Below are 24,535 nucleotides of genomic sequence, written 5' to 3'. Positions count from 1 at the left end.
GGTTAACTGGTTTTGAAATATTGATTAAGTTTAAATCCAAGAAAGCCTAGCTGGATCTTGATGTCTGGTAAAAATAATTTGACATCTTTGAAGAATTGAAGCTCAGTGCCTGGTATCATACTTTCTAGGGGTTCCTGGAAATGTTTTACAACACTTTATGTGACCACGTGTTCTCCTGCCTGCCCTTGCTTATGAAGACAAAGCTCATATTTCCCTCTTTCACTTGGCTCTCACCATTATATGAATAGCACTATATAGTAATATAGAGTATTCAAAATTTTCTCCATAATTTCATTTTACAAACCCAATGGGACACTAGGGCTAACCAGAGTACATGAGCTCTGCAGAAGAACTCTGTTTTCTCAGAATGAGCAGTTACTGTGAGTGAACAGGGAGTGAACACAGCACTGCTTTTAGGGGCAAAGCAATGATCTGTGGTTTCTGAGCTGAGTTTGTGGCTTAATTAACAGTGCTTTTTCTCTTTGGTCAGGCTTTTTCTCTTTCCCTATGCTGCTGAGTTGTTTTACTCAGCCTGTTATTGTAGTGGGGTAGTATTTCAGTCTCTCTCTCTCTCTCTTTCTCTCTCTGTTTTGAGCTTTGTTTCTCTCCCCCTTCTTATGTAGCTCTCTGCCCTTGGTATCTTGCAGCCAAAGTGGCTTCTTTTCCTTTTTCACATAACCTTCTCAGTAATTGGGTTGACGTTTTGATTGCTTTGACTGCTGGATCACATATTTCCACATAGCCTTATACATAAATCTAGAACACCTGACACCATATGACCCAAGAGAGTTGTTCCAGTGATGTGTAGAGTATGTGCCATGCCTCTCTTCCAGCTGTGTAGCATTAACTACACTGGCAGCAAGAGAAGGTGAAAGCATGCCTCTGCACCCTCTGATTTATCAGAGAGTGTGGGAAGCTTTGATGACGTACAAGAAGTCTTTTTGAATAAGGATCAGAAGATGGACATTTCCAAAGAACGCAGGGTGGAAAAATGCAACACACATGACAGTGGGAATGAATAGTCATTCTCTGCCTGTAGAGCTCAAAGGTGGATCACAGGCTTTTGTCATGGAGGGTGATACTGGGCTACCTCAAGAAAGGACACTGTCTTATATTCTTTAAAACACTAGGGAGGACATTTATGTATCCACATGGAAGGAAAAAAAATTAGCTACCAGACAAAGAAACAGCAGCCATTGGATAATATTTGGAAATCTGTGATTCTGAAAATGGAATAGCTGTATGATAATGATGCCAATTCCTCTGTTGTATGATAATGACCTGCCATCACCATCCAAGCCAGGCAGTCAGGTGGCTAAAGAAGGAGAAGGCTGTGCAATAGGTTAGCCCAGACAGTTCAAATCACCATGAAGCATAGATTCAATGGGGATATGTAAGATGGTATGTTTGGACCTGAGGGAGAGGCAGAATTGAGGAGGAAGGACAAGAAGGGAAAGTCATATAAAACAAAAGGGGCAGAGATTACTTACGTTTAGTCTAAAAACATTGTATGAAGTACTAGAATGCCAGGTAGCTACTGGGCAGCAGTAGTTGTGGTGGGTAACATTGACAACATCAAAGACAACAGCAGCAGTGACACCATAACTATTAGTACTGCATATTAGTACTGCAGATAGGGAGGCAATGGTGAACCCCTTTGTTAGAACCTCTCACTAAGACAACCCTATGATGAAGCAATCCAGAATGAAACCAGAGGTAAGGAAAGGACACAAACAAAGTGCTAAAAATGGCAAAACAGAGGGCAACTATGAAAAGAGATGTGGCCAATGGGCACAACAGAACTCAACCAGAATGGAAGTCAAGTAGTAGATGTGCTAAAAAATGTAAAGAATGTCCAAAGTTATACTACATACATTACAGGAATATGGAATATAAGAAACTTGAGTCAGGGGAAACTAGACATTAGTTAAACAAGGAATTGAATGTATAACATAGCAGTACTTTTGGTGAGTGAGCTAAAATGCACAGGAATATGACATGAGATAATTACACAATGTTCTACTTGGGAAATGAGAAGAAGCAATGGTGTGACATTAATAGTAAGGAGAGACATAGCAAAATCAGTCAAAGGATATAACACACAGTCAGATGGAATTATGTAATTAAGACTTCAGGGAAAATGCATCAACATTACCATAATCCAAGTATATGTGCCAACCATGGAGGCAGAGGAAGAAGAAATTGAGAGATTCTATGATGGGGTCCAGGAAGAAATTGATAACACATCAAAACAGGATAGGGAATCGGAATGCAAAATTAGAAAGCAGAGAAGAACCAAAGACTGTAAGAAAATTTGAACTAGAATGAAGAAATGAAGCAGGAGAATGACCGATACCATTTTGTTAGGCCAACAATCTATTCATCGGAAATACATTCTTCATACAACTAGAGAAGAAGCTGCATACATTGACATCACCATATGACCAATACTAAAATCAGATAGACTACATAATTGGAAGCAGAAGATGGAAAAGCTAAATTCTCTCTGTAAAAACAAGGCCAGGAGCAGATTGTGGCACAGACTATGAACTGCTAATATCAAAAATTAGAATAAAGCTAAAGAAGAACAATAAATCAACTATCATGCCAAAACATGACCTGAAGAGCATCTTAGCAGAGTTTAAAGATAATGTGAAAAATAGATTTGCACTATTAAGCCTAATTGATTGGGAACCAGATGAACTATGAGCAGAAGCCAAGGACATACTCAGAGGGGAATGCAGAAAGATGTTAACTTTAACCATAAAGAAAGAGAATAATCAATAGATGACAGACAGAACACTTCATGCAATAAAAGACAGATGAGAAGCGAAAGAAAAGGGAGGCAGGAACTGAACCAACTGTTCAGTGATTAGTGCACAAGGACACAGAGAATTACTATAATAATCATTGTAGAGAAATAGAATATGACAACAAAAAAGGAAGAACAAGAGACCTCTTCCACAAGATCCATGAAATCAAAGGGAAATTTAAACTGGGTGGGAATGCTCTATGATCAATAGAGGAACATAATACACAACAAAGACAAAACAAAAAGATCATTGAAGCAGTATAAATAAGAGCTATGGAGAATATACCTTCCCCATAGAGAATATGATTCAACTGCTTTATCATTTCCTTGTTATTTTCTGTACCTTGAACAGAAAGATACTTGCTCCAAAATTTATTGCATGAAAATAAAATTTAATTTAATAATAAGGAGATAGAAACATTGAAGAGCTATATTAAATATATGGAAGGATGAATGACTCATGGGAAGCAGAATCATATTATTATTATTATTATTATTATTATTATTATTATTATTAACCTTTATTTATAAAGCGCTGTAAATTTACACAGCGCTGTACATATGAAGATGAAACCCAATTTTGGAAAGTGAAATGCAAGCAAAACCCAAAGTAGTTGGGAAGAATAAATCACCAGGAACAGATGACATACCAGTAGAACTGCAACAGTCTACAGAGACAGAATTAACTTTAGTTCTAAGATCTGCCAATAGATATGGAAAACAAAATAATGTCCCACAGATTGGGAAAAAAATCAGTATACATTCCCATTCTCAAAAAAGGAGTCATAAAAGATTGCAGTAACTATAGAACCATTGTGTTAATTTCCCATGCAAGCACAGTCATGCTCAAAATTCTTCAGAAAACATTACTACCAGATATAGAGTGAGAAATTCCAGAAGTGCAAGCTGGTTTCTGGAAAGGAAGAGGCACTAGGGATCATATTGCAAACATATGCTGGATAATGGAGAGCATCAGGGAACTGCAGAAGAAAATCAGCATGTGCTTTGTTGAATGTGGCAAAGCTTTTGACTACATTGATCATGACAAGCTATGGATTGCTCTTAAAGAAGTGCGTGTACCACTACACTTGATTATCCTGATTCATAACATGTATTCAGGACAAGGGTCTACTGTTAGAACAGAATACAGAGAAACAGACTGGTACCCAGTTGGAAAGGGAATCAGGCAAGGCTGCTTTTCATAATCCTATTTGTTCAACTTACATGCAGAAAATATCTCATGCAGAGCATGCTTAGACTCATTGGAAGGAGTAAAGATTGGAGGAAGTAATATCAACAACCTAAGATATACACATGGCATGATAGTACTAGCAGAAAATAACAAAGACTTGGCACAGTGACTAAGGAAAGTCAAAGAAGAAAGTGCTAAGGCAAACTTACAGCTTAACATTAAGAACAAAATAATTAACATGGAAAATCTACACAAATTCAATATTGACGACTGGGAAATTGAAAGATTTCCATACTTTGGATCAGCCCTTGATTGGAATGGAAACTGTAATCAATAGCTCAGGAGAAGACTAGGAATGGAAAGGGCAGCTATAAAAGAACTAGACAAGATCTTGAATTGCAAAGTTACACAACTGAATACCAAAGTTAGGATTGTTCATGCAAGAATATTTCTCATCACTAGGTATTGGTGTGGTAGCTGGACAGTGAAGAAAGTTGAGAGAAAGAAAATCAACTCATTTGACATGTGGTGCTGGAGAAGAGTTCTGTGGCTAGCTTGGAAGGCTAAACAGACAAACAAATGGCTCCAAGAACAAATCAGTTCTGAACTCTTTCTAGAAGCTAGGATGATTAAATTGACCCTGTTGTACATTGGTCATATCATGAGAAGGCATGGATCACTAGACAAGACAGCAATACGTGGAATGATAGAAGGCAGCAGGAAGAGATGAAGACTGCACATCAGATGGATAGACTCAGTCAAAGAAGACATGATCCTAAGTCATGGAATCATAGAATTAGAAGAGACCACTAGGGCCATCCAGTCCAACCCCTTGCCATGCAGAAAATCTAAATATAAGCATCCCCGACAAATGGCCATCCAGCCTCTGTTTAAAAACCTCTAAGGAAGGAGATTCCACTACACTCTGAGGGAGTTTGTTCCACTGTCGAACAGCCCTTACTGTCAGGAAGTTCCTCCTAATGTTGTGGAATCTCTTTTCCTGCAGCTTGCATCCATTGTTCCGGGTCCTGTTCTCTGGAGCAGCAGAAAACAAGCTTGCTCCCTCCTCAATATGGCATCCTTTCAAGTATTTAAACAGGACTATCATATCACCTCTTAACCTTCTCTTCTCCAGGCTAAACATCCCCAACTCCCTAAGTCGTTCCAGACCCTTCACCATTTTAGTAACCCTCCTTTGGACATGGTCCAGTTTCTCAACGTCCTTTTTAAATTGTGGTGCCCAGCTGGACACAATATTCCAGGTGGGGCTTGACCAGAGCAGAATAGAATGGGACTATTACTTCCCTTGATCTAGACACTATACTTTTATTCTGCAGGAACCGAGCAGGGCTCTTGAGGATAGGGTGCCTCATTGATAAGGTTGCTTGCTATGGACTGAGTTCGACTTGAGGGCAGTTAACAAAGATCATGCACTGATTCACTTGAAATTCCACCTGTATGATAATGATCCCTATCCATCTGTTTCTCTTCCATCTGATTCATGGATGTGGTGGAAATTCTGATCAAGATGTTTCTGCAGCTATAGTAGAATGTATGAAGTAAACCAACACAAAGTGGAGCTTAATCCAAATCACAAAAGCAGCATCGTTGGGAATCTTTTAGATTCTGAATAGTTGTACAGTCTGTTTGAGATGGGAATGCACTGCTACTAAATTTTCAGGCTTGCATTGAGAGTCACATAAGGCAAGTTATGGAATGGAGGGACCTGTTCTCTGTTTAGCACAACTCTTCTGGCATGTCACCTTGGAATTCTACTGGCCTGTAAACATGTAAGCAATTTACATTGTTAATGTGAATTTCAGTATGGGACCACAACATGGAATTAGACATCTTTGTCACTGACAGGAAGTCTGAATTAATCCCAAATGGTTCCATGCAATTCAGAAGAGTACATTATAGGCAATATGCAGAACATCCCAGGATTCAACACAAGAATAATAATACCCCAATATGGGGCAAAGCAGTGGTGAAACAGCCATCTTAGTATCATAGAATTTGTCACAACAAAACTCCAAAAATGAGAACTGAGTAGGGTATTGAGTTAATAGGTATGATTATGACATATCTTTAACTGCACCCTTCGAGGACATTGTTGTGTATTCATCAAAGTGTGCAGACAATTTTGATGCACATTTTTTCCAAGAAAATCTGGATGGAGAATGCATTCAAAAATATTGCAATATTTATGTTACTGAGAATTTTCAGTGAACTTTGAGTTACATCAAGACAAAAAGCCAAACACCAGACAACAAAAGTGTAGTGGTTTCAATATTTAAAATTTCCGTCACATGGTGTCGCTGTTCAATAAAAAATAGTGCCAGGGAGGATGAGTAAGTCAGCTCCTCCTTCCTTTGTGCTGAAGCCTGCAGCAAGAAAATTGAGCACTATGACAGCTTAAAATGGGAACAAAACAGAACATTTCAAGTTCAATTGTACCACCTTCTATCTGGTTTTGACCAGAAAGAAATAAGGGAGTACATATCCTTTTCTGTTCTGCATGAAAGCTGTTTACAATGGATTTGTGGCAACAAGGCATCTTGCTGAGTAGGCAGCTGCTGCAGCTAGTTCTTCTCCATACAGCCTGGGAGATGGGGAGCGGCCAGCTCCATTATTCTGTGCCGGAGGAATCCCAGCATGGCACCTTTGTGGGCCGCATTGCCCAGGATTTGGGGCTGGAAGTGAGTGAACTGGTGCCTCGGATGTTCAGAATGGAATCCCAAGGTGATGGGGACTATTTTGAGGTAAATGTTCAGAATGGGGTTTTGTTTGTTAATTCCCGAATAGATAGGGAAGAGCTATGTGGCAAGATCTCTGTTTGCATCATTCATCTAGAAGTGATTGTAGAGAAACCTCTGAGGATCTTTCATGTAGAGGTGGAAATCAAAGATATTAATGATAATGCTCCCAGTTTTTCTGTAAATCAGTTAACCTTCTTTATATCAGAAGCAACTGCATATGGTTCTCGCTTTTCTCTAGAAAGTGCTTCTGATGCAGACATTGGCAAAAATGCCCTTATTGAGTATAAAATCAGCCCAAGTGAATGCTTTGTTATTGACACTCAGAATAACCAGGGGAAAAGCATGCTTTTGGAGCTTGTTTTAAAAAAGAATTTGGATAGAGAAGATATCTCTTTGCACCATTTATTGCTTACAGCAACAGATGGGGGTCAACCAGAACTCACAGGAACAGTACAGCTAGTAATAACTGTGTTGGATGCAAATGACAACAGGCCTGTTTTTAATCAGTCAGTTTATGAAGTGAGTTTGCTAGAAGGTTCTGATAGTGGGACCCATGTTACCACATTAGAAGCAACAGATCTTGATGAGGGGCTTAACAAGGAAATTATCTATGGCTTTAAAAGACCTTTATCCCTCACTGTTGAAACTATGTTTGAAATTGATCAGAATACTGGGGAGATCAGCTTGAAAAGAAAACTAGACTTTGAAGAAGTAAATCTTTATGAAGTTCAAGTACAAGCTATTGACAAAGGACAACCACCAATGGAAGGGAATTGTAAAGTGTTGATAGAAGTTCTGGATGTGAACGACAATAGCCCTGAAATATTACTGAAGTCACTTTCAGTGCCAGTTCCTGAAGATTCCCCACCAGGGACTGTGGTGGCTCTGATCAGCATCTCAGACAGGGATTCAGGAGCCAATGGATAGTTCTTGTCCATGAGGCCTCCGGGCTACCCTTCAAACTACAGTCCACCTTCAGAATTACTACTCTCTGTGGTGGCTGAGCCCCTGGATCGGGAAGGGACACAGAATAAAAGCTAATATCACAGCCCAGGACCAAGGCGGCCTCCTTCATTGTCAACCACCAGCAGCCTGGTGGTCCCATTGGTGATGTGAATGACAATGCACCTACTTTTGCTCAACCTTCCTACACGTCTTTGTGAAGGAGAGAACAACCCACCTGGTGCTCAAATTTTCCACTGGTCGTTGCCTCAGATCCAGACATAGGTGAGAATGCCCTGGTCAGCTATCTGGCTGGATGAGAACGCTCTGGGCCACTCTCAAGCTACTTTCTGTACATTCGGAGAAGGCGGGAAGCTTTATGCTTTGCACGTCCTTGGACTATGAGGAGCTGAAGCTGCTTGGAGTTCCAAGTGAGAGCCCAAAATGCTGGGGCTGCCCTTCCTTGTGTGGGCAATGTTGAACAGTGCAAGCTTTGTGATGGATCGAGATGCAAGTGCCAGCCGTGACTGTGCAGGCGAGGAGCGAGCCAGGCCCGCTGGTCTAGTGGTCCCCAAACACGCGGGCACGTGGGTGGGCAAGCTCGTGCCTGGATGCTGACTCAGGGGTACAAACGCATGGCTGCGCTATGAGCTACCTGAGGGGGGCAGCGGTTCCTTGGAGGGTGGGGCCATACAGTTGGTGAGCTCCAGCACACCGCACGTCCTTTGGGTGAGGCCAGAGGGCAGCACAGCCATCATTTGGTGGTTCTAGTCAAGGGCCATGGGAAAACCCAGCTCTTTCAGTCCACTGCCACCCTGAGCATTTCACTTTACCCAGTGCCCAGGCTATCCAAGGCTGATGCCCGCTTTCCCAGAATGGGGGGGGCCCAAAGCCCCCTGGCCAGGAAAGATCAACATCTATCTCATCATAGCCATCTGCTCGGTGTCCAGCTTATTCCTGCGGCCGTCATGACCACGTGGCCTTACGTTGCCAGTGTCAGCCCAAGGAAGCTGTGATGTGTGGTCCTGGCACAGCCACATTGGTCTGTGCCAGTGAAGTGGGCAGCTGGTCAATTCAAATCGCCACAGCCACACATCCTGGCGGAAGTAGACAGGGGAATCTAGTGCCAAAAATGACCTCATGTTTTCAGTCCGAAACATTCCTGTCTTTGCAGAGAAATGGGAAAACAGCAGGATCTTCTAACGGTCAGTAATGTCTTTTTCAACTTGTATAATTTGTTCCAATCACTTGTTTGTTAATCAATGCCTTTATGCCTTTCGAATTCAGTAACAACCATATTGAAAATAGTAAGTTCTCCTTTTTCTATTTTTTTTCTTGATAGTTTTGAATTTCTTCTCCAAATAATGTTTTAACTTCCGTGGAATATCTTCATTTGGAAAACATGCAAATGTCGCTTTTAATATAGTAGCAACAATTTCAGTCTTCATGACTTCATTTGTAGGATATTTGCAGGGTGTTTTTCAGAATTTTATGTGTAAAAATGCCATTCTTAGTCACAAGTTATACTACATCTACCAATTTTTTTTGAACTACATCTACAATTTTACTGGTCTGTGCCAGTGAAGTGGGCATCTGGTCATATTCAAATTGGCACAGCGACATTTGGCAGGAATAAGTGGGAAGCCTGGTGCCAAGAATGACCTCATTTTTAGTGTGAACATTTCTGTCTTTGTTGAGAATGTGGAAGTGGGGAATTTGGCAAAGCTGGTCCCAGATTCATCTGCACAGGTGAGTTTTTAGAAGTATAACTGTTGGGTTGAGGTGAGTTTGTGTGCCAGTTTTTCAGTTGAAATGACAATGATATACTTATGAACATATTGGATTTACTACTGATAACTCCTTTCAACATTGTTTAAAATTTTGCTTTAATAATTTTTGATGTTCTATCATATCTTTTCCAGAACTGGATCAAGTAATACATTTTTAAATGTAAAAATCCTGTACCTCATCCTGCAAGGGTGAACAAAGTGCATACACTCAGGGCTTTTAGTGTTATCCCTCAGACCCTCAGCACTTCTTCCAGTCCCAGGTCCCCTCCCACTTGCTTCTCAGATGGCACATTGTGCCCCTAGAAGACTCTAGGACTCTCAATTTGCCATTTAAATATAATTTCACCCCAGATCTGTTTTAGGCCAAAAAAGAGATAATTTTATTTTAGAAACCAATTGTGAGCATCAAGATACAGGGGAGAGCGAAAAAACTCTTGGAGCTTCTGAAATCCCCCTCCCTCCTAACATAAAGAAGTTATTCCTACTTTCAGATAACACGGATGAAGATAAAGGAAGGCAGGCCACATACTTGCAGGATCTGCTTTGTTGTTATTAGAGACCCATATTCCACCAACCTGAACAGCTCAAAACATTGGCTGAGAGGAGCACAAATGCCTTAACAGTTAAACCACAGATTGTCACATCCTGAGAACTTGTTACTCTCCTTCCTATCGTATTATTCAATGGTCCAATCCTGTTTTTTCCTCCTTTAGTTTGCAATTTCAGCAGTTTAGCTGACATCATAATGGATATACATTTACCAAGATGGAAACCTCATTATGAGGAGCCGACTTGGTGTAGCGGTTTAAGTGCTGGACTGTGATTCTGGAGAGTAGGGTTCGAATCCCCACTCAACCGTGAAAACCCACTGGGTTTACTTTTGGCCTCAGAGGATGGCAATGGAGAACCCCATCTGAGGAAACTTGCCAAGAAAACTCTGTGATAGGATTGCCATAATTCAGAAATGATTTGAAGGCAAACAGCCCCACACCACCAAGCCTTGTTAAACAGAGTGGCAATTAATTATGGGTAAACATAGGATGGCAAGAGAGAAGATGCTTTAGAGCAGTGCTTCTCAGTCCATCTGATGTGGCAGACTGGCTTTTTAAAAAAACACTTTTTTTTGCAATACCCATATTTGTGCTGTTGGCAACAATTTTGCCCCTTCTTTCCTAGACTGGCACTGGTCTGCAGAGCACCACTTTGAATAGTACTGCTTTGGAGTTGTTAATGTTTTTTAATACTAACTGTTCTACAGCAAATCATCCAGAGATCTACCCTTAAATCTCAATCTCCCTTTTGCTTGACTCTTCTTTAAGAGGTGCATTGGGATGACTTGCAGCTATCCTTGTGTGTTCAGAAGTACATCCTAGTATGCATTGCATGCCTGATAGTTCCGCACTTATCAGACATTCATTTCATTTATCCTCTCCATCATGGGACTGAGTTTAGATGTTGACCTCGTGGCTGCAATATCAGACTTAATTTTTGGATTTTTCTGTTTCTTCTCCATACTCAGCTTTTTCTGAGTGTGCACCTTCCTGGATAAAGAGTTTTGATCAAAAAGTTGCACACTTTTGTGACATCTTGGTTGCCCTGATAAAAATATTGTTTAATTGTGATTGTTGTTTTTATCCAGGAACCAGCACATTTGCTCATTTAGTATGAGTCTGTGCAATGATTTTAACCCCCCTCCCAGTGATTTAGGAAAGTCCCCCTCCAGTATTATAGAGATAAGACATAGCTACTCAGAGCAATTTCAGAAATTTTGTTCTTGAACAGTGTTAGCCAAGAAGCATCCTTACTCTTTGTATGGTAAAAATTCATTGACATCCGTGGCAGAAACAAACGTGTTGGTGCAATAGCATGAACATCAGTAGTGACCCATGAGATTTAAGCTGTATTGCTAGGCATACATGAAATAAGCCCCATTCAAAATGATGAATTAGTGATTCAGTTCTGTGATCTCATTCAATTAACCATACTGAATTGCCTACAACATGCTTCCCTCTGAATTTTTAATACTTTGCTGGATATAAAGAGGGGCAATTTGATTTGCCTAGCGCAGTAAACCATTCCTTCAACCACTGTTCAGTGCAGTAAGAGAACAAATTTGTAAGAAGATATTTCTTTGTATTTTCCAGAATTAATTAATTTGTTCCTTGGTTTTGTTTTTTTTTGCTAACTTATAATCAGAATATTGTTGATTTTTTAATCACTTCTCTTATGATACAGTGCTTGTGTCTATCCAATGGCAGAGGAATTCTGCCAAGTGTTTACTTTTTGGTCCAGCGCTGGAATGTAGCAATTCTACAGATTAAGCATTAGAGTATCTGTGGATGTTTCACATGTTGATTTGAATACAGTAGTAGAATAGATTTTTGTTCTAAAGTAGTGTTCTTAAGTATTTCTATCTGTTGCTAAATTTATATATTTGGATACTCATAAAATTCATTTGGGAATGCTGGCATTCAGAAATTGAATACATCACTAACCAAATGCTGGTGAAATTCACACATGAATATTGGAGATTCTGAATTAATTTTGTCAATATTTTAAAATACCTGTTTCCCCACTTTTGGAGGAATTAACTAAATTCCTCTAATATACATAGATGGTTTCTTATCAACTTGGCAAGACGTTGATTGTGCATTTTATGAAGATATCTGCCCTATGAATTCTTAAACCCATACATAGCAATGGAATTTAAATTATAAATAACATGGAAACAAAACTCTGGAAAGGGAAGGTTGTTTCCTGATCTCTAGGGACCCATCTATCTGGGATATTCCTCTGTCTTCAAATATACCCACACTCAAAGCAGACATGTAGGAAACATCTCAATGAGCCCATAACAATCCACTTCAATGGAAGAGGAAACAACCTGTTCAGAAGTATATGAAAACATGTATGAAATATGGAAACATGAGTACTGAAGTGGGGAGAATTAAGTAGCTGTCTTTCTAGAGCATCTTTCTGACATATTCCTACTTTCTCTGTTCCCATTTTGTGCAGTGATCACGATTCTTACTTTGATTTTAGTCTTTCAGTGTCCATTTCTTTCCTTTTAAATCCTTGCGACTCCATTAACACTATTTACAGGTAAAGAGTACAAGTACATATTAAAGCTCTCTTAAAACATACAGCGTAATATATCTTTGCTATATTATTATGAGGAAGCATTCATGTTCAGCTATGTAAATAGTGGATTAAACAAAAATGGATTTACTCCAGCATTCCTTCAAAAATCCTAGTAACAAGCCGCCACTGGATGCTCCATCGGTTATTAGCCAGTGATGTACAGCAAGAATATAATGTACTTTCTGCTCACCACTGATATATATGGCAGAGAACTATGACTGTGAAACACTTCAGAAGCACAATCCTACTTGTAAGCATACAAAACACTTGAAACGGGGTGAGCAACATGAGCAAAACATTCAAAACGGGATGAAGAGGAAGCACTGCTTATTTTTGTTAATGCAGCAGTTAGTTGCTTAAGATAGTTCTCAGTTTCTTATTTCTTTTGACCCACACAATTTTTGCAATCTGTTTGAGAAATTCACTAAATAAAGGAGGAAGACAGCTCCGGAAGGAATGCCACTTATTTCCAAATGTCTCTTATCCTCAAATGATGGGGTGGGAAATCTTACTCCCAGAATTTTCCTTCACATTTTGGAACAAGAACAATGAAAATAATTCCCAGATAATCCTGAAACAAAGAAACAGTGACATTGTTTATGACTATGGAAGTTAACAAACAGAACCGTTTATTATATAAACTGAAATTATAATAATCAGCTAATGAAAAATATACTCGAGAAATATTTTAAATGCATTGTTACATAAGAATGATGTCTTAATTATCATTTTAAAATATGGACTTCTGAAATCAGTGAAAAGAATTGAAGACATCAAACCTAGTCAAGTGTCCCTATAGCTTCTATATAAGCTAGCTGTATTTACCCATCTTGTCACATGATGTCGCTCTCTGCTTGAATATCTTGCTGAGAAAAAAAGGAGTGGAAAAGAATCTTCCATTGCTTTGTCATCAGAGCTTATGTATTCCTTGTAACTGGATGGGCAAAAGGGATGTTACCAGGCTATCTTAAGTTGTTTTTAATTTATTTTACAAAGATATATCACAAAATAGAAGAATTAAACAACCTATTTCTGAGATGATTGTTCTGTGTGGAGATACTACAATGGGGAGAAGACAGCTGCTGCATCTGATTCTCCTCCATGCAGCCTGGAAAATGGGGAGCGGCCAGCTCCATTATTCTGTGCCGGAGGAATCCCAGCATGGCACCTTTGTGGGCCGCATTGCTCAGGATCTGGGGCTGCAGGTGGAAGAGCTCATACCTCGGATGTTCCGGATGGAATCACAAGGGGATGGGGACTATTTCAAGGTAAATGAGCAGAATGGGATTTTGTTTGTGAATTCTCGGATAGACAGGGAACAGCTGTGTGCCAAGAGCACTGTCTGCACCATTCATCTGGAGGTGATTGTAGATAAACCCCTGGGTGTCTTTCATGTGGAAATAGAGATTGCAGACATAAATGACAATGCCCCTGTTTTTTCTGTTAAGGAGCAGAATCTAGCTATCTTAGAATCAAGAGTCCAGGGTTCCCATTTTCCAATAGAAGAGGCTTCTGATGCAGACATTGGTAGCAATGGTCAGGTAACCTACAAGCTTAGTCCCAATGAGTATTTCTCTGTGGAAGAGATAAGGAATTATGAGCACAGCAAGTCTTTGGTTCTGACATTAAATAAACCACTGGACCGTGAGGTATCCCCTGAGCATCACTTGTTACTTTCAGCTATAGATAGTGGAGAGCCAGCACTCACTGGGACAATTGTACTGGTGATCACTGTGGTAGATGTCAATGACAATGCACCTTCATTTAACCAGTCAGTTTACAAAGCTGAATTATTAGAAAACTCTGCAGTTGGGACACTAGTTATTAAATTGCAGGCAATAGATATTGATGATGGAATTAATAAGGAAATTTACTATTCCCTTAGTAACCTTGTTGCTCCTGATATAAAGGAAAAATTCAGCATCGATCCTAATAATGGAGAAGTAAGGGTAAAAGAAAATGTGGATTTTGAAGAGAGTATGGCATATGATATTCAAATTGAGGCAACAGATAAAGGTGGTTATGCCTTGTCTGGACATTGCAAAGTTGTCATTGAGATTCTGGATGTGAACGACAATAGCCCTGAGATGTCATTGAAGTCACTGTCAGTGCCAGTTCCTGAGGACTCCCCACCAGGGACTGTGGTGGCTCTGATCAGCATCTCAGACAGGGATTCAGGAGCCAATGGACTAGTAACCTGCACCATGAGGCCTCCTGAGCTACCCTTCAAACTACAGTCCACCTTCAAGAATTACTACTCTCTGGTGGTGGCTGAGCCCCTGGATCGGGAACGGGACACAGAATACAAGCTAATAATCACAGCCCAGGACCAAGGGGCTCCTTCATTGTCAACCACCAGCAGCCTGGTGGTTCCCATTGGTGATGTGAATGACAATGCACCTACTTTTGCTCAACCTTCCTACACAGTCTTTGTGAAGGAGAACAACCCACCTGGTGCTCACATTTTCACGGTGTCTGCCTCAGATCCAGACACAGGTGAGAATGCCCTGGTCAGCTATTGGCTGGATGAGAAGCTCTGGCCACTCACAAGCTACGTTTCTGTACATTCGGAGAGCGGGAAGCTTTATGCCTTGCAGTCCTTGGACTATGAGGAGCTGAAGCTGCTGGAGTTCCAAGTGAGAGCCAAAGATGCTGGGCTACCCTCCTTGTGTGGCAATGTGACAGTGCAAGTCTTTGTGATGGATGAGAATGACAACGTGCCAGCCGTGACTGTGCCAGGCGAGGAGAGCCCGACACTGGTAGTGGTCCCCATAACAGCCGGGCACGTGGTGGGCAAGATTCGTGCCTTGGATGCTGACTCGGGGTACAACGCATGGCTGCGCTATGAGCTACCTGAGGGGGGCAGCGGTCCTTGGAGGGTGGGGCCATACAGTGGTGAGATCAGCACAGCACGTCCTTTGGGTGAGGCAGAGGGCAGCAGCAGCCATAATTTGGTGGTTCTAGTCAAGGACCATGGGAAACCAGCTCTTTCAGCCACTGCCACCCTGAGCATTTCACTGGTACCCAGTGCCCAGGCTATCCAGGCTAATGCCCACCTTCCCAGAATGGGAGGGGGCCCAAAGCCCCTGGCAGGAAAGATCAACATCTATCTCATCATAGCTATCTGCTCGGTGTCCAGCTTATTCCTGCTGGCCGTCATGACCTACGTGGCCTTACGTTGCCAGTGTCAGCCCAAGGAAGCTGTGATGTGTGGTCCTGGCACAGCCACATTGGTCTGTGCCAGTGAAGTGGGCAGCTGGTCATATTCAAATCGCCACAGCCACATCCTGGCAGGAGTAGCAGGGGAATCCAGTGCCAAAAATGACCTCATGGTTTTCAGTCCGAACATTCCTGTCTTTGCAGAGAATGGGAAACAGCAGGATCTTCTCTGTGCAACGGTCAGTAATTCATTTTTCAACTTGTATTATTTGTTTCAAACACTTGTTTGTTAATCAATGCCTTTATGCTTTCGCAATTCTATATCAACTAAATGTTTCAATCCCTATTCGATCTGTACATTTGTTAATCATGCAAATCTTTCCTTTAATATAGTAACAATAATTACAAAGATAATTTCATTGGTGGGATCTCTGCAGCGTGTTTTTTTAATATTTAATTTTATTGTTTTCAAAAGGTAAAACACAATTACATCACCATTCTACTTGAAAAACACAAGCTAAAATACAGATTTACAAAACTGAGGTCTCATTCAAAATTCCATACAAAATCTCCTGTGGTGCTCTGGTGGAACATGAGCATGAGAATTGGTGTTAATATATTCTATAAAAGGTAACCACTTTTCCTTGAACTGGTTGCAGTTCCTTGGCTCAGAAGTTCTCTTGGCATCATCTGCAAGCTTCTCCATTAACCATCCTTCCCCGAACTTCATCCACCATTGATCCATGGACAGATGACCTGTTTTCCAGTTTCTGGCAATGATTAATGTAGCTATAGCAACTGAAAAAGATGTAATTTTTTTATGATGGGTAAATTTATTATCAAGTTGAAATATTGATTAAAGGAGCAACTCCAGGGTTGAATCTTTTGCTTAGTGATGTCTGACATCAATTGAACAATCTGTGTCCAGAATTGTTGGACAGTTGGGAACACCAACCACATGTGTAGGTGTGTACCTCTTGCCCCACAACCCCTCCAGCACAAAAAAGATGTCTTTTTGGCTTTTTATGTGTTACAATGCCATTCTCAGTCACAAGTTATACTATATCTACCACTTTTGAGGTAGAAAAAGCTTATGTACCTTCCTTTGTTTGGTTTGGGAAGTAACATGAGACTATTGTAAAATTTTAAATTGGTGTTGGTGTGCGTGTGTGTGTGTGTATTTCCTCAAAATGATCTAGAAAACATCTCCTGATCTTAGTAAGCAAAATCAACAGCAAAAAAGGGAATGTTTCCATTGTTGCTATGATATGAGATGGTCTAAATACATAAACAGACTAAGGATTTCTGGATGGAAAATTTTCAATAACAGTTGAAAATTTGGTTGGCATTCTTTTCTTTTTATTTTATAACCCTCCTCCCACATTGGGGAATAATGAATTTTGCAGAATTACAAAATCAAAATCTGGGCCAGATTCTAGATAAGAGTAAAAATTGGTTTACTTCCAGCCTTGAGCACACCTTCATGGAAGTGACAGTGTGAAAGTTGCCAGTTTAATTTGATTTATAACACATATTCTCCCAAGGGCTTGGAGATGTCAAATATGCTTTGCTCGAAAGCTACGGCAATTACTTCTCATTTTGTCCCTTCCCGTCCCATCCAATTTACATGGGACATGCCATGACGACATCGCTTTTGTGCGGCACACAAATTGTGCCGCACACGGGGAGCATCAGGAGGGTGCAACACGACCCTTATGGTGCTCCTATAGTGCCAGCAAAAGAAGCTCCTTTTCGGGGCTTCTTTTCCCGGCGGGTTGGGGGCGTGGCATCCAGTTGCTGCGTCCCCAACTCCACGCATTCAGGGACGGCACAGAGCCACTCCTTTTGGGCTGTTTGTACAGCCCCTATGAATGGCAGCTATGAAAGAACTAGAAAAGCTCCTAATGAGCAAAGATATACAACCAAGCATGAAAGTTAGAATTGTACAAGCAATTGTATTCCCCTTTACCATGTATGGATGCAAGAACTGGACAATTAAGAAAATGGACAAAAGGAGAATAGATTCATTTGAGATATGGTGTTGGAGAAGAGCTCTGAGGATACTGTCGACAGCAAAAATAACAAATGGGTGCGTCCTAGAGCAAATCAAGCCTGAAATCTCCCTGGACGCAAAGATGACTAGACTGAGGCTGTTGTACTTTGACCACATCATGAGAAGGTATGACACATTAGAAAGCACAGTAATGATAGGAAACATGGAGGGAATAGAAAGAGAGGAAGACCATATGCTAGATAGATGGGCGCAGTTAGGGAGGTCATGGCTATGAATCTGCAAGATCTTAGAAGAACAGCAGAGGATAGGGAGTCATAGAATCAGAGAGTTGGAAGGGCCATCCAGTCCAACCCTCTGCCATGCAGGAGCTCCAATCAAAGCACCCCTAATAGATGGGCATCCAGCTTGTTTAAAGACCTCCAAAGAAAGAGACACCACTACACTTTGAGGGAGTGTGTTCCACTGTCGAACAGCTCTTACTGTCAGGAGGTTCCTCCTAATGTTGAGATGGAATCTCTTTTCCTATAGCTTGCATCCATTGTTCCGTGTCCTATTCTCTGGAGCAGCAGAAAACAAACTTTCTCCACCTCAATATCACACCCTTTCAAATACTTGGAGATGTTTCATCCACAGGGGCATGGGTTGAAATCGACTTGAGGGTGGTCAACAACCACAAAGATAATGGCTTAGGGATAGGGTGATATTAATGATTTTCACAGGGACAAATTCTGTTGTTACAGAATTGGGCAATTCATGACAGTTGGAATCAAGCCGAAATGGTTTTAATATCTAAAGAAGGAAAACACACATCAGGCCAATTTCTGTCAAATGTAGACAGTGAAATGGCATTTTTGCAACACAGCTGAATATGTACATAGCTTTAAACATTTATTTAAGCAAATAAATAAAAGGACAACTATCTTACTATTGTTGGTTGCAGCAAAAGCATTTAATAAAATAGAATGGCCTTTCTTTCTTTGATATAAACTATGTGGGCATTTAATATAGGCCCAAAACACATGGGCCAAATAAAGCGGCTTCCTGGTGCTTTGGGGGTGTAGCATTTACATAATGCATACCGCCAAAGTAGGTGGAGACTGCACCGAGGCAGGGCTCCAGTCCAAAGGACCGGATTAAAAAGGAGTAAATTAAAAGTGACTACTGGCTGGCATGGCTTGGTACCTGCGATGGAGGCCTACTTTGGTAGTGGATCATGCGGTTGCCCCGGTTCTGGCCAGATCGCAACTGGAGCGGTCAGAGGCCTCTCTTTATTGGCCATCTGCTTCACCTAATAGAGTTGTTTAAGGCTATACATGATGATCACTGGTCAGTGAGTAATAACTCTGACATGGAAAAAAATACAAGACAAGTGTGTTACCCTCTTTATTATTTTCATTAATAACTGAGCCCTAGGAGAGCCAGTTAGAGAAACTCTTCATAGTTAATGAAATCAGACAATAGTATCTCTGTGTACAATAATGATATGCAAATGATGTAAATATTTCAATAGAAGTATCTCTTACAACAGGAATATACAGTTTGATCTCAGGATACAAAATAAATATTGAAAATAAAACTCAGGAGTGTATCACACACAATGCCCCTTTATTAACAATGATCCTGAATGCACGAAACTTTGGAATATTACTATCAGACATACCCATTAGCTATGTGGCTGTAAATATAACCTGTAACATCAAGGATGTTGCCAATAAATTATTATTTTTATTGGGTAACAATGAATGTTGAATGCATGAACCTTTGGTTTTGTAATGGGACTTTCAGTGCTGAAAATGTATGGTAAGCAAGTTAATTTGCCAAACGTGGGCAGTATTGCCAAAAAACACAAACATATTCACATCGAATAATTAATACAAACAATAGGTCATATAATCATTTTAAAACCTGAAGAATAAATCTTAGTTATATCAAATCAGAATTACTCCCATTTCATTCAGAAGGTGCACTGCTGTGGAGGTGGGTACAAGATTTCAGTCATATTAATTTTATTCAATCTTACAGAGTTTAGTTCTATTAGGAATATTGAGATTACTAGTTTTGACTTTCTTAATTCCAGCAACAGTAGGTTGGTTGAGAAATTGGAAAAGCTTTCACTCTTCCAGCCCTAGGAAATGTTTAGATCTGGATGAAATAGACAAAATAACAGGTGAAGTTCACAAACAGGAGGTAGTTCATAAACAGATAATGCAATAGACATATAGTATATTGGAACATCTGTTGTATATAAGACTGCAAAAGAAATTTTCATAAATGTTATATTTCAGTATATTTCCTTATTGGATTGCAGAATGGCTTCTTTTTAATTTTTTTAATGTTTCATGTTTAATGGTTTAATGATGGTTAATTTTTCAGAAGTAATATCTGTAGCTATCTATTACAGTTTCTATAGATGTTAAGTGAAAAGAGGTTGTGCCTGTGAACAGCCAGGTGTCTTCAGATCAAGGGTTTGTGTGCTTGCTTGCAGAGATTCAAAACTCAGATGTAGGGTTTACTCATCGGCATTAGATGAATGGCTGTCTAGCCTGTCTCTGATCCTAACATCTTTAAAATCCTAGCCTTTCTAGGATAGGGTTCATAGATAAAAATCAAATCTTGTCCAAAATTACAACATGGTAGATGCCTGTTGTCTCCTCAGGATCAGACATAAATAATAAGTGAACCAAGTACAATTTTTGCATGACTGTAATATAATTTTAAGGAGTAGATCAAGACTTTCCTATCATCTGCTTCTTGTATTATGCATATGAATATATCCTTTGTAATGCTTAGGGTGTGCCATGTATATTTCAGAGTGAATACAAGTGATTTTTTTCTTTAAAAATATTTTGACTAAATTAGGAATATTGTAGAATGGGAGATTTCAAAGCAGACTAAGGATTTTTTCCTTACTACCTCAGCAATTTAATTAACATTCGGTTATAAAGGTCTACTTCCCCAAATAATGAAGTATTTAGACCTGGCATTTATTTATTCATTTATATTTATACTTAAAAAGATTTGGCCTGTGGAATCACAGTACTTTATTTCTGAAGTTATGTGTTGCTCATTGCCTATGAAACATTTGTTTTTCACGTTTCAATAAGATTTGTTTCCTACTGTAAATTTATGGTAAGATAAGATTGCTCTCAATTATTAAGCAAACATTTAAATTTGAAGTCTGGATCTTAACATATCAGAAAGTCTGTTGGTGAAAGGAAATAAATTTATGAAACCTTTCCAACCCATCCCTTCCTCAGCAGTCACTTGTACTTTCGAATTTAGACACATGATGTCACCCTTGCTTACAAAACCTGTTCAAGAAAACCTAAGGAGATCTGCACCCAGACGTGAAAAGCAAATCGGTTGATGGAAAGATCCAGAGGGGAAAATCCAGACATCATCAAAGAGAACATATTGGGATGCAGCCTTCTAATTGTGACCAAAGAAATTCAAGAGCAGTTTTCATTAACCCAAGGATGGATTCCTAACATTCTGGACCCCTGCAGTTTTGGCTTTATTCAACTTGATGGAGAGAAGGCAGCTGCTGCAGCTGGTTCTGATCCATACAGTCTGGTTGGTGGGGAGTGGCCAGCTCCATTATTCTGTGCCAGAGGAATCTCAGCATGGTACTTTTGTGGGTCGTATTGCCCAGGATTTGGGGCTGGAGTTGGATGAACTGGTGCCTCGGATGTTCCGGATGATTTCCAAAGACCCAGGGGATTATTTTGAGGTAAATATGAAGAATGGGATATTGTTTGTGAATTCCCGAATAGATAGGGAGGAAATGTGTGCCCAGAATCCCATCTGTATTATTCATCTAGAGATGATTGTGGAGAAACCTCTGAGAGTTTTCCATGCAGAGATTGAGATCAGAGACATAAATGATAATGTTCCTATTTTTCCAGCTAATGAACAGCAATTGTTTATTGTAGAATCTAGGCTGCTGGGTTCCTATTTCCCACTAGAGGGAGCTTCAGATGCAGATATTGGTTCCAATGGTCTCCTCACCTATATCCTTAGTCCAAATGATTATTTTCAGTTGCATGAAGAAAAGCATGGTGCTCTCAGAAAATCTTTAGCACTTGTGCTGCAGAATTCCCTGGATCGTGAAAAATCCCCTGCTCACCATTTGCTTCTCACTGCCACTGATGGGGGACAACCTCAACTAAGTGGCACAATACAGCTGGAGATAACAGTACAAGATGCAAATGATAATGTACCAATGTTTAACCAGTCTGTATATGAGCTGAGTGTGCTTGAAAATGTCACAGAAGGAACACCAATCCTTACAGTAACTGCGTATGATTTGGATGAAGGAACTAATAAAGAGATACTGTATTCATTTAGCAATATGGTGCCTCCCCATTTAAGAGACATTTTTGCTATAGATTCAAACACAGGAGAAATTAAAATGAAAGGAGAGATAGACTTTGAAGACATTAACCAATTTGAGTTACACATTGAAGCTGCTGATCTGGGCTCATATTCTCTGGTTGGTCACTGCAAGGTTCTGATCCAAGTTGTGGATGTGAATGACAACACTCCGCAACTGTCTGTGACATCCCTGTCTGTCCCTGTGCTGGAGGACTCCCCACTGGGGACTGTGGTGGCTCTGATGAGTGTCTCAGACAGGGATACAGGCATCAATGCCCAGGTAAGATGCTCCCTATGGCCTCTTGGGCTCCCTTTTAAGCTGGTGTCCACCTTCAGGAATTATTATTCCCTGGTGCTGTCTGAGACCTTGGATCGAGAGCGTGTGGCAGACTACAGGCTAATTGTGACAGTTCAAGACCAAGGAGTCCCATCGTTGTCATCCTCCAACAGCCTTGTGGTACCTGTTGGAGACATAAATGACAACATACCTACATTCACACAGCCTTCCTACACAGTCTTTGTGAAAGAGAACAACCCACCAGGTGCCCATATCTTCACAGTGTCTGCCTTTGACCCAGATGTGGCTGAGAACAGCCTAATCAGCTACTGGCTGGATGAGAAACTTTGGCCATTGTCAAGCTACATCTCAGTGCATTCAGAGAGTGGGAAGCTCTATGCTTTGCAGCCTTTGGACTACGAGGAGCTGAAGTTGCTGGAGTTCCAAGTGAGTGCCAAGGATGCTGGGGTCCCTTCTTTGTGTGGCAATGTGACTGTTCAAGTCTTTGTGGTGGATGAAAATGACAATGCGCCTGCAGTCTCTAGAGAAGAAGAAGATCCCATCTTGTTGGTGACCCCTGTGACTGCTGGGCACATGGTGCACAAAATCCATGCCGTGGATGCTGATTCTGGATACAATGCATGGTTGCACTACGAACTCCATGAAGGAAGTGGTAGAACCTGGCGAGTGGGGCTTTACAGTGGTGAGATTAGTACCACACATATCCTGGAAGAAGCAGAAGGTATAGGCAGCAGCACAACTCTGTTGGTGATTGTGAAGGACCATGGGAAGCCTGTGATGTCAGCCACAGTCACACTGAGTTTCTCTTTCATACCAAGCACCCAGGCTGTACAGGCTGATGCACATCTTCTCAGGATGGGAAACAACCCCAAACCTCTGGCAGATACTACAAACATCTACCTGATCATTGCTATCTGCTCAGTGTCCAGCTTGTTTCTTCTAGCAATTGTTACGTATGTGGCCCTGCGATGCCAGTCTCAGTTCAAGGATGATGTAGTATATGGACCTGGCACAGCCACACTAGTGTGTGCCAGTGAAGTAGGTAGTTGGTCATATTCACAACGCCATAGTCGCAACCTAGGATGTGTGGCTGGGGAATCTGGAATCAAGAATGACCTCATGGTTTTCAGTCCCAATATTCCTGTCTTTGCTGTGAATGCAGGGGCAGGCAATGCACAGGAGGTCATTCCTAATTCTTCTGGAGAGGTGAGTCATTTGGAGTTCTTAAGGTCCTTGTAATTAACAGCATTCCTTTCTGGTTTGAATTTGTTGAATTGAGAGATGTGTGTCTATGTGTGGGGTTCTCCAGTTGCACACTGGTAAATTTGATAGCTCTGAATACTTCATGTTATTTTCCCCCTTCATTTATTGAATCATATTGAATCAAAGTACTTACTTGGGAAGGGGAAATCCTAGAATTTGCAATCCTCATTTATCTCTTTGGAAATTAAGCAGTGCTAGAGGTACATCAGTGAGAATTTGCTGTGGACAACAGTGGGAGGTGAATTGCAGCCTACAAGGGTCAATGTAGTTAACACATATATTGGAGTTTGATGCATGCTGTCACTACTCAACACCACAAATGGGACTTTTGTTATTGAGGCTTATTACTTTTTGCATTCCATCAATTATATCTTTAAAATACAGTGCGCCCGCATTATACATGGATGTGCCTTACGCGGCTTCCAGCATATGCTGGAAGCCACAATGGGAAATCCCTGGTGCGCCCCGGAAGAAGTAATGGGGCGCACGCCGCAGGAACGAGCCCCATTACTTCCAGTGGGGCTCAAACATATGCATTTTTCCCTTACGTGGGGTGTGTTTGTGTGTCCGGAACGGATCCCTGTGCACACTGTATCCTTGATATTTAAGTAGTTCAAGTTAGTCATATGCAATAAGAGAAACACGAAACCAATTGTGATGATGGGTTTATTTATTTATTTGTCTAGTAAGTTTCTCACTAAAATCTTTATTGTCCACTTTCTCTTCCTCCTCCAATATGTGGGTATTCTTTTTTTTTTTTTGGGGGGGTAAAAGATATATCATAGGCATCA

At 40.7% G+C, this 24,535-nt stretch overlaps 3 protein-coding genes across 3 annotated transcripts in view; 2 read left to right on the top strand and 1 right to left on the bottom strand.

Moving 5' to 3' along the window:
* Positions 1-24,535, top strand: part of LOC121927766 (protocadherin alpha-3-like) — a 205,707-nt gene that overhangs the window by 21,638 nt on the left and 159,534 nt on the right. The window lies entirely within an intron of this gene.
* The window catches only part of LOC121927768 (histidine--tRNA ligase, cytoplasmic-like), a 250,341-nt gene that overhangs the window by 193,529 nt on the left and 32,277 nt on the right, over positions 1-24,535 (bottom strand).
* On the top strand, positions 6,401-7,729 carry LOC121927770 (protocadherin alpha-13-like). The gene has a single exon (XM_042461636.1). The coding sequence runs from the start codon at positions 6,539-6,541 to the stop codon at positions 7,688-7,690; it is 1,152 nt and encodes a 383-aa protein (XP_042317570.1). The 5' UTR covers positions 6,401-6,538; the 3' UTR covers positions 7,691-7,729.

Source organism: Sceloporus undulatus, chromosome 4 (assembly GCF_019175285.1).
Source record: "Sceloporus undulatus isolate JIND9_A2432 ecotype Alabama chromosome 4, SceUnd_v1.1, whole genome shotgun sequence".
NCBI lineage: Eukaryota > Metazoa > Chordata > Lepidosauria > Squamata > Phrynosomatidae > Sceloporus > Sceloporus undulatus.
Note: the sequence above shows the minus strand (reverse complement) of the source record. Positions and strands in the feature narration are given on the sequence as shown.